The following is an 11,507-nucleotide window of genomic DNA, read 5'->3' on the forward strand; positions in this document are numbered from 1 at the left end:
AATGTAATATTCTTTGTTATCTTTAGTTACTTTTATATCTCATCCAAAATCTTATATGCACTCTACTATCGAAACATTGAAACGTTTACATTTATCAAATGAATGATCGATTTGAATTTTGGTGCAAGTTAAAACGCATTTCAAAAATTTTGGTGCAAATTACAGTTGTATAGCCGTATAGGTTAGGTTATTTTGTGCCAATTTTGGTGCAAAATATACTCAGCCCGTGCCAGTGGCATAAACATGATTTCTGAAAGGAGGGGGATAAAAAAAAAAACGACATAGGTAAATGAGAGGGGGAAAATTGGAAAATCCCCCACCCTCTCAATACTTTTTACTAAGGTAATAAAAAGCCCATGGTGGGGGGGGATTTGACACCCACATCCCCCCACCATTGTCTATGCCACTAGACCATGCCTACCTAGTGACTAGTGTAGACTGTAGATAGAAAGGTATTGTTAAAGTTTCAGGATATGTGGGTAGGTACCGCACTGCTGTTAAGTAAGTGACGAGTGGGTAACTGACCACTGTAAATTGTAACGGATAGGTTAAATTTTAATTCTATGACATGTCATCAGGATATAAGGTATTTGTCATTATATTGCTAAGAGGACGCTACTACGTTATGCATTATCACTTGTCACCCATTTTACAAACGCATTGGTATTTGGCAACATAGCAAAATGTTCATTCTGAATAAGCCATTGAACTCCAGTTATTATGTTCAATATCACATTGAATTGTCATATTATCAAATGTTCAAATAAGAATTTTACCTAGTATAATAAGTAATAACAGCAATCTTTAAGTAGGTACTAAAAAAATAATTTAAAAATGTTTATATTGTGTTTAATACTTTTAATACTTTAATTCATAAGATTAAAAATTCAATGTCATAATAAAATCTAATTAAATATTACTAATTACCTATTTACAAATGTTTTAAACAAGATAGTTTTCTATTTTTTCGTTTTTTTTCAGACAACATAGACCTATTTAAAAATGTAATTGCAGTAAATATTCTAAAGCGTATAAATAAATCAATTAAAAATTGTTTGTTAAATAATACACAAGGATGATTGAAACGTATATTACAAAGTAAATCTTTTAAAGTGGACCCGATATTATCATAAGTTGCAATAGAAGGGAAATAGTCAATAAAAGCATCTTCTAATTGAATAATATAATTATAGAACTCATCATTAGGCATTAATTGTTTACTAAAATTGATAGAATCATTTGCAGAATAAATTTCAAAGAAAGCTAAAAGAAAGGACTGATCTAATGTTTTTTGATGATTTGCATAGTCTACACAAACCTGGCATACATGTTTCTCCATACATTTCTTCATAATATATCCAGAAACAAGTGCGTATGAATTTTTCTCAGGAATATTTAATTTCCTGTAATCAACAGTACCAATTTTTATTGATTTGAAATTAAAAAGATGATTTTGTTCTTCAGCAGCAAATAATTTAGTCATTTTATTAGTTGTTGGTTGTTTTTCGATATAAGTAAGTACTTGATCAAGGTCTTTTAAACAGTTAGCTCCTGGGATATGTTTGAAATACTGAAGCCAAAATATTTTTTTAAAAGATTGAATTAATTGAATAGGAGTAGGATTTGAATTGTGTTGCTGTCTAATATTTCCAAATAAATTCTCAAGATAATTTTCATTGAAGCGGCCAGTAGATATGTTATATGTTTTGTTTTGGGTAGGATTTAAAGATTTCCAAAGCATTTTTAGTCCAGAAATAGAGACTAACCAACCATTTATAAAATGTGTACGTTTAGTAACATCAGTATTATTCATTTTGTCTATAACTTTTAAGTTTGTAAATATTTCAGTCATTTTTATTAAATGATCTAACTGAGGTGATGCATTATTAAAAGGACTATTAAAAATTTTACCGTTATGAATTTCTCTGGAATCAAATATGTCAAATAATTTGTCCATGTCATTAATAAAATATATTGTTCTGCGAGATTCAACTGGTATTAATCCAAAATTTAATGCTGTAGACATACCAGCCGCAACAGTGGCGCTAAAGACTTGAGCTGCTAAATGAACTTTTGTTTTATCCAAAGGACCTGGATGAATATGTAAATATGTTAATTTATGTGCCAAAGGGAGATCACGTTTGTTAAAATAGTTGTAAAAATGATCTAAATGTTTTTTGTCTACTAAATCTTCATTTATTTTGAATACATTTTTAAAAAACATGTTACGTGTTGACTTAAGCAGGTGAGAAGGATCAAATATATATATTACTTGCCGTCCATCAACTTCAAAAAATGGTTCCTTAGGAGAAACATGATTAGCATTAGAAAATCGAATGAAATTTGACCCTTGATCTGTAACTAGGCATCTAACATTGAGATTTATATTTCTTAATCGGCGAATTGTTGAAAATATAATGAAATTAAGATCTGGACTAGAACAGTTGTTGGAAAAAAGATAATAGGCAATAGGTTGTTTCCAATTATATTTGATTCCTCTGATCATAAGGACAAGAGCATATTTAGCAGGTTCATATGTTCTAAAAGAGTTTGATTGGTTAAAACCTATTATCTCATCTTTAGTAATATTATAATATAAATTCGGTTTTAACAATATTTCATCAGCGCGTAAGAAGCAGTCCAAAGCATCAGCATGAAAATTACTCATTTTAAACTCTAAAAAGTTAAATAGGCAATCATTTAAGCCAGGTTTTAAATCATATTGTGAAGCTGATCTTCTCAGAGTGCGAATAGAAGGAAGAGAAAAAGATTTTTGAAGAAAATGAAATACATCAGGGCCAAGAAAATATATTGTTAAAGCAAATTGTTTAGCATAGCGTTGTCCACTTTTCGACTTTTCTTTATTTATAATATTATTTTTAACTAGAAGATTGACTGATGGCGATAAATATTGTTCACACATTTTCATACAATATTCAATAGTAGTAGTGTGTTTTAATTGTTGTTCTAGTTCCTTAATTGAGGCCATAGTGTCGGAGAGTTGTCCTTGAAGTACGTGTTTTCTTGAAGTTTTGCCAGTTAATGAGTTTGGAGTTTGAATACTTATGGAACATGTGTCTATTGATGTAGAAGATGAACATGTTGATGAGTTATGAGTAAATGACACTAAAAATAAATTTATAATAGATTAAAATAATAAATTAATAATTTAAGTAATATTAATTATCATATTGAACGATAAAATCAAATTATTTAAATCAACATACCAGGAGTTGAACATCTTAGTGGACTGTCAATTATAACATTTTCAGTTAACATATTTTCATCAAAACATTCAGATGGAATCTCAACATGTTGTGATGTTTGGTCTTCTATCACGAAAATATTACCTATAAGAACAAAATAATTTTTTTACAATACCTACTACCTAATGAAGATATTTTATTTACACATTCAACTTACTTTTAAATAATGTTGGTATTGCTTGATTTGACAGTCTAGTTTTTTTTAAATTTGTGTACATTTTATCTTCAAAATGAAGTGAACATAATCTGTGATTTCTACATAGAATATCAGGATCAATAGATGGTAAATTGATTGGCTTACATTGTTCAATCCAGACAGCACACCTATATTTATTTAAACTATTATAATTGGTAGGTACTAATAAAGTTATTAATTGTAATGCATGACAAAAAATAAAAATAAATGCATTAGACAACGTTTCTTATTAACACATACAATATAATATTATAATCACTAAATAAAATTGAGTTGCAAGCGCAGTAGCATTCCCAGGAATTTTCAATGGGGAAAGTTGAATTTTTTAACATGTGCAAAGTATGCGTTACAATCAGGGCTAGGATTTATATGCAACTGCATGTTTTTTTCCTACTTCTGATTATTGATTTTGTCAGTAATGTCCACAAATCACCTCTTGATGAGATAAATGGTGGTATTTTTATTTTGCATATTTCGGATAAAATACATATTATTGCATATATTGAATAAAATTAATATTATTGCATATTTCGATTATAAGATAACACACAAGTACCTAGTCAATGTGAATTATACATTTTATTTCTAAATTATTTTATTTTATTTTATTTCTAAATTATATTATTTTAAGACAAACAGCCTATCATTAAAGTATTTTAATAAATAAATATTTTTTTTGTAACTATATTTTAGTGTTTATCTTATAAAAAATTAAATGCATATTTTTGCATATTTTGGTATATAAAATGCATATTTTACAATTTTTTATTGCATATAAATCCTAGCCCTAGTTATAATATTACCTTGGATATCACTAAATATTTATAAAAATATGCAATAATGCAATAAAAATATGTAAAAACTGGAATTTTAAAAGAAAGTTAACACAAGTTAAGGTGCAAGAAAGAAAGAATGATCACAAGTTCAACCAATAACACAACTAGTATAGTGGGTACAATATTACACTAGTCAGCTGTATTAATATAGTATATATATAACATTATAAAGCTTTCAACACTCGTTCGATAATAATTACAGCCGTAAATGATAGAAAAGGGGCCCATCAGCAGATAAATTTAAAATTAAAAACAAATGTCTAATACGAAATGATGCGTCAGCACAGCTTTTTCTAATTGGGGGGAGGGATATTTTCCAAAAAATTGTAAAATTGTCATCATAAAAATAAAGATCGATTCAGTCGATTTATATGAAACCCTCATCATCCCCCGTGAGCACGCCCGCGAAGTCAGTCTTTTATTTAGACAATAATCAAACACATTAAATGTTAAATGTTATTTCATAAGGGGATTTATCGGACAATTGTGGGGGGTTGGGGCATAAATGCGTAACTCAGACTTGAAGGAAATCATAGATAGTAAAAACATTTTTATTGTCTATGCAAGAAATACATAATATACCCATATGTATTGTCAAGTATGAGTAATGCGTGTTATTTAAGACGTCATTTTAATGTTAAACTATGTTATCAATTTACTATGCATATTATGGACAGTAGAAAAGTACCTAATTGGTATTTCTTACCTTACGTTATCTTTGGGAAATCGATGAAACTTGGTTTGAATTTCTTTTTTACCAAAGGTAATACTGGTGCAATTCGACAAACAACATTTAGAGCCACCCGAAAACATTGTAGAAAACGATTTCAATTAAAAAGCTATTGATTTTTACTTGGTGACAGTCCTCAGAGTAAGAACAATTTGTGCATCTGAAATTTTATAGGACAAAATACCAAAGGCAAATCAAATATGAACATCGGAACGTGGTTGTCGGCGTCAACTTGTCGCACATAAATACAGATTGCGGAATTAATAATTATTGGAGCACAACGTTATCTATCTCAGTGGTGAAATTATCACAGAATAGTGATATCCCCACGAATAAAATCTATCTATTGATAACCGTCACTGTGATAGGGCCATAGAATTCTAGTATTCTATGATAGGGCTGTACCGTACCGCTGTACCACGAGTATACACGACTTTATACTATTGGTCTTTATAATCCATAACCTGCATTATAAACGCGTAGATACGACAAGTTGAAGACGAGTCGTAAGGGATTATGACACGGATTAAAACTTAAAAGACAGGATTACGGATTAATCCGTTGATTAGAGTCTAGGGAACTGATTTTTATTGCGCATGCGTTTCATTACTCGTCGCATATTTATCATGATTATCACTTAACTTGCGGTGATATCAATTGCGCGTGATAACGGTTGTACGTGTGTATGTGAGTTGTGAGTATGTGAGTATGTGAGTTTTCCCCAATTCCTCGTGGTTATGTTGGCTTCAAAGTTCAAATTTCATTTTATAATAAAATTATTATAATTTCACACAATAAAATAGGTATATTATAATAATATATTATACAATTATTCATTTTTTTTTTATAATATTTTAAAATAGATATCTATAAAATGGCTGATGATCAAATGGATGTTTCAAAATCCAGTGAATGTGAATCAACAAACTATACAAATTGCTCTCACATTGTTAAAGTATTTGAAGTCCTACAATCTTTACGCAAGTATGTTGTGACCTGTGACACATATTCAATTCTAGTAGAATAAATATTAATGACAGATGTTTGATTTAGAAATGAAGCTTTGTGTGATATTACATTGAAAACGGATGATGGTACAACAATATTTGGACATAGGATTGTATTAATGTCTGCTAGTCAATATTTCCTGGCTATGTTCAGTAATTTTAATGAAAGCAAAAAAGATGTTGTTAGTATAAAAGAGTTAGATTCAACCGTTTTACAACTGTTGGTGGATTATATTTACACTGGCCAAATCATGATAAACAAAGAAAATGTAGAGGTAATAACAAATATTTGATTTGTGGTGGACATTCATAAATATCATTGAAATGCATTATTGTTATATTTTCCAGGTATTGTTACCAACAGCAAATCTATTTCAGTTAGACTTTGTAAAAAGTGCGTGTATTGAGTTTTTAGAAACACAATTAGATCCTCAAAATTGCCTTGGTATTGGAGCATTTGCTGACTTACATAATTGTTTGGAATTGTTGTCAAGTTCTGAAGCATACATTAGAAAAAACTTTTTGTATGATAAATTTAATTTGATTATATTATTATTATAGTTTTGTTATTAATTTTTATAAATAATAGTATATTAAGATTAATGGTTATTATTTTCAGAGATGTGGTTAAAGGTAATGAATTTCTATCTTTATCTACTGAAAAAGTGATTGAGCTTATCTCCAGCAATGTTCTTAATGCCCCATCTGAAGAAAAAGTAAGTAAACTAAAATTCATAACAATATGTGTATAGTACTTTATTATATTCAATGGGATATCAATTTACTTATATATTATCATATAAATCTGTTCAGTGGTGGGTTGGGTATTTTAATGTCTTATCATACAAAGAGCATTTAAATAGCTATTTTAGTTTAATATACCATGTCAAAATAATGCCATTAGCTAAGTTATCATCAAATTTTGTACAATTAAATATCTATTTTTGAGTGGTATAATAAATAGATATATACAAAACTTAGGTACCTAATTCTTTTATTTGTTTTTTTGTCATCAACATTTGGGGCTCTAAAAATAATTTGACATTGGCATCTTTTCTGATAGAAATCTGGTTGGTACTTTTGAGATATCAAAATTGATAATTCCCAATAGTTTTAGAAAGCGCAAGAAAAAACAAAAAAAAGTGGTAATTTTATGACACAATTTTTGAAAAAATCTATTTAATTTTTTTTTGTGGAACTCAAAAACGAATATTTATACTAGCACATTGTTATATGGTAACATTTTCAAAACATTTTTACTTTTTTGAGATGTCTTGAGAATTTTTTTGAATTTTGTAAAAAAAATTTTTAATTTTTCATCTTTTTCATTTTGTAAAAGGTCATATAACTAAATTTGAATTTAATTGTATTTATTTGTTTTAGGTATATGAATGTGTTATTAATTGGGTAAAACACAAATTAAATGATAGATATGATAGTTTGCCTAAATTAATGGAACATGTGCGGTTGCCATTAATATCCTTAAAATACATATCAACTAATGTAGTTGTGGAACCTCTTCTTAAAAACAGTTCTAAATGTATGTTTTTTTCCATAAATATGGGTTTATTATAAATTTAATCTTATATATTTAATTATAATATTTTTAGGTAAAGATTATATAATAGAAGCTTTTCAATTGCATGCACTTAAGACACAACAGCTTATAACTATTCCACAAACTATTCGAAATACACCTAGAAAGTCTGGACAAAAGGTATGATTCTATTTTGATTAATTTAACTTTGCAATAATGTTATTTATTTAATCTTATCAGGTTATTCTGGTGTTCAGTCAATATTGTGATAAAGATTTATTAGAAATCTGCTGGTATGACCCAACAACTAGCTTGAGGCAAATTTTAACAAACATTGGTTCGAATGATGAATTTTTTTTCGGTCTAGCCTTAATTAAAGATAATTTTGTGCTTGCTATGAGTGACTCGTGTGTTTTAACGCTTGATTTATCTTTACAATCCTCCAGTTTGGTACCTTTAATTGACATGTCAGTCGATAGTAGAAATTATTTCGGATTTGGTGTTATAGATGGCCGTTTGTATGTAGTAAGTTTTACATGTAATCAAATATATTTTATATTGTAGCGAGCTGTGACTATACCTATCTAAATACCTGTATAAGTAATAGCATAATATGTACGTATTCATATAATATTATATGCGCGGTGTAAATATAAATATATTTGTAATGCTCGCGTAACAATAATAATAATATCGATGGTACCGCGTATACAGTGAGTATGCAGTAGTAGTAGTAGTAGTGCGTAGATTATAATAATAGCGCATGACCATAAGCGGCGTGCTTCAATAAATATAATATGACTACGTATATAAATAACTTTTATTATGTCCTTGTAGAAATTATGCTGTTATATAAAATAACACCACAAATCCACAATTACAATAAATATATGTTAGACATCCGGCGTGTGCAAAAGCGTGTGACAATCCCAAGCTAGACCTAACCGCAAGACGACCATGTACGGTTGTGCAAAGTATAGGAGGGGCATAGGGACTGACCCTACAAGGTACCCTGATCGTTCATCAGACGAGCAACTAGCTACCATCAGAACAGTCACTAAAGCTTAAAGTTACAACTCGCTCACTACACAGTTTAAATTAAATTAACTAATTACAACATAATCTAATTATTATTTCTGAGTGACAATAAACTCATATTATATTACCATCGTCATTTCAACTAGCATGTTACAATATTTTAAATCTATATTATAATATAAAATATTAGGTTGGCGGAGTCGGTAAAGGTTCTGATGGATGTTTAAATAGTGCAGAAGTCTTTGATATGAATTATCAGGAATGGAGAATGATATCTAATATGGCTAATAAGAGATTTGATATGGATGTCGGAGTACTCAATAATCTTTTATATGTGGTAATTAATATTTCATTACATATTTTGTTTTAAGTTTATAATACATTTTAATATTCAAACGTGTATAAATAGGTAGGAGGATGTTATGATGATGATGCACATTTGAAATCTGTCGAATGTTATGATCCCATTCTTGACACATGGACATCAGTTGCTGAAATGTCAGTATGTCGCAGTAGTGTTGGTGTGGGAGTTATGGATGGTTTAATATATGCTGTTGGAGGTATAAATGAATCAGGATATCTTAAAAGTGTAGAAGTCTACAAACCAAGTTCTGGAGTTTGGACATATATTGCTGATATGCATTTGCCTCGATGCAGTTGTAGTAATTAGAATCAATACTTTTTTGAAGAAAATCTTTTAACTGTATTGAATTAAAATTAATTTTTAATCTAGGTGTATTAACATTAGATGGTTTGTTATATGTTGTGTCTGGATACAATGATCTGTCAGACGAGTCGTTGGAATCTATAGAAATATACAATCCCAACACCAATACCTGGTCCATGGAAAAATTGCCGAAAAGTAACAGTGATTTTGTTGGTGGACTAATCGTTGATAAATCAGTAGTCACCAAATTTATATAATTATTTTTCCCATTGTTTGTATATTATGGATTATACACAATGATACGTTGATGTACATTATTTTGTGTTATTTATTATAAACCATTTATTGAAATTTTATCAATTTTTAATTGTTTGATCGAAATATTTTTATATTTTTAAACTAATTTATTATGTTTGATCAAATTATAGTGCTCATTGAAGCTGAATATAATATGCTAATGTTTTTTTTATATGTTTAACTATAAAGCGCATTCTTATGCACTAAAAGGTATCAAAATCGTGAAAATATGCAAGAAATAACTTTAAATTGTGTAATATACTAATATGCAAGCTAATATGGAAAAACAATTTACAATTTTGATTTGATAATTATTTTTACTAGTTTATAAATTGATGACTTAAACTAATTTAAAACAAATTAAACAACTTATCATTATAATTAGGTACTTAATAAACAAAAAAAAAAAAACATTTAATTCAATAATTTAATATTATTAAAATTATTTTACTGCCTACAACATTTATTATTTAATTTTCTGCTTGAATAAAAATTATTTTACATATTTTTTGTATAAAAATCTGCGCTCCAAGTGTAAAATTATCTTTGAAGGTGCCAGCTGTCTTCTTTTACTGGTTAGAGATGGCAAGTAAATTAGATTTCACTCTAGCTATCCACATTTATAAATTAATCAGTTTTTGTAATATCATTCTATTGAATCTGATTGACCTTATTACATTTATCGCTCAACGCGTTTGTCACTAACGGTCAACATACTGTGTAATAATAGTAATATAATATATGTGTTTAATGGATTCTAGTTGCTTATTATCAAACTTAAAATTAGTAAGTTGTCCTGGATACGGATTATCGATTGTGTTATGTGCAATATCGATATGACAGGAATGGATGCTAGATGACTGTACACGAAGTATACAAAATTATGATTAAAATATTAAATACACAATAGAGGTACAATAAAAAAAAGAGATTATTCGCTGCTCACATGAGGTCCAGGACCGTTATAGGTACTTGAATACTGGTGGCAGACTTATGTTAAAATATTATATTACCTATAAATTATAATATTATTGATGGGCACTATCGAGTGAGAACTATCCAACTCGATAGTTTTAAAAAAAATCTCGACGCATAATAATATTATATTCAATCGAAAAATCACTAGGTTGATTTTAAAAATTATCGAATGACAATAATCGATTGTACAAACTATTCGGTAGTCGTGCCCACGGTCTTATATACGATCGTACCTATATAAGACCGTGGTCGTGCCCATCACCATAGTGGCAGAGTGTAGAAACGTGTCTTTAGGTGGGTACTGTGTAGTGTGTTCAAGTGAAGAAACATACCTAGTCGACTGCCGACTTGTGCGCAGGGGCGAGACAATGATACACGGAAGGTGTACACATAGCTTACACCGTGAGGGGGGGGGGGTTGTTGCCCAACTCTTGCGGTCCTGGCCGACGAAAACTGGTCGCCGTTGACTCTTGAATAGATAATATTATAGCAGCTGTTGAATTCTGATCAAAGGTCTGCTGGTGGTGTAGACCAGTGTTTCTCAACATGGGGGTCGCCAACTTATTATTTAGGGTCGCGTATGAAATAAAATTGTATGTATTATATGTATCTGTAAATATTTGGTATACATTTTGTTAATTAAAAATAATTATAATATTATATGTTGTATAATTATATATAGTAATTCAAGGCTGGGCAAGTTAATGATTTTTTCAACTCAGTTAAGTTAAGTTAATATGCACCAATAACAAAAAGTTAAAAGTTAAAAGTTAATTTAACTATAGTTCAACTCAGTTAAGTTAAAAGTTAATACACACTTTTTGTTAACTTTTTATTAAGTTAAAAAAAAGTTAATTTGTTTATACAATGCTAACATACTTAATTTTTTCCACCCAAAACTAAATTATAGACTATAGTGTTTATATCTTATACAGTGTTTCTATATTAGTTAAAT

General features: G+C 29.0%; 1 protein-coding gene across 3 annotated transcripts; it reads left to right on the forward strand.

Annotated features, from left to right (window-relative positions):
• The first annotated feature begins 5,716 nt into the window (after positions 1–5,716).
• LOC100164366 (kelch-like protein 3) lies at positions 5,717–9,727 on the forward strand. Of its 3 annotated transcripts, XM_016807087.2 has the most exons (11): positions 5,717–5,831; positions 5,892–6,012; positions 6,082–6,310; positions 6,384–6,559; positions 6,655–6,751; positions 7,419–7,575; positions 7,646–7,752; positions 7,813–8,097; positions 8,801–8,947; positions 9,020–9,272; positions 9,344–9,594. In XM_016807087.2, exons 2-11 carry the CDS (start codon positions 5,903–5,905, stop codon positions 9,532–9,534), a joined length of 1,752 nt encoding a protein of 583 aa, XP_016662576.1. In that variant the 5' UTR covers positions 5,717–5,831; positions 5,892–5,902; the 3' UTR covers positions 9,535–9,594. The 3 variants fall into 3 exon arrangements, with proteins under 3 accessions (XP_016662576.1, XP_016662577.1, XP_001946562.1); XM_016807088.2 differs by lacking the exon at positions 5,717–5,831 and having other exon boundaries at positions 5,846–6,012; positions 9,020–9,170; positions 9,344–9,727; XM_001946527.5 differs by lacking the exon at positions 5,717–5,831 and having other exon boundaries at positions 5,849–6,012; positions 9,344–9,727.
• The last annotated feature ends 1,780 nt before the right edge of the window (positions 9,728–11,507 follow it).

This window comes from Acyrthosiphon pisum, chromosome A1 (genome assembly GCF_005508785.2).
Source record: "Acyrthosiphon pisum isolate AL4f chromosome A1, pea_aphid_22Mar2018_4r6ur, whole genome shotgun sequence".
NCBI classification, from domain to species: Eukaryota; Metazoa; Arthropoda; class Insecta; order Hemiptera; family Aphididae; genus Acyrthosiphon; species Acyrthosiphon pisum.

Bases quoted from the DNA above. Each gene is read 5' to 3' on its own strand.
- LOC100164366 (XM_016807087.2), top strand. From the start codon at position 5,903: ATGGCTGATGATCAAATGGATGTTTCAAAATCCAGTGAATGTGAATCA. The intron at 6,013-6,081 runs GTATGTTGTGAC...TGTTTGATTTAG, and splicing joins GTCCTACAATCTTTACGCAA to AAATGAAGCTTTGTGTGATA. The intron at 6,752-7,418 runs GTAAGTAAACTA...TATTTGTTTTAG, and splicing joins ATGCCCCATCTGAAGAAAAA to GTATATGAATGTGTTATTAA.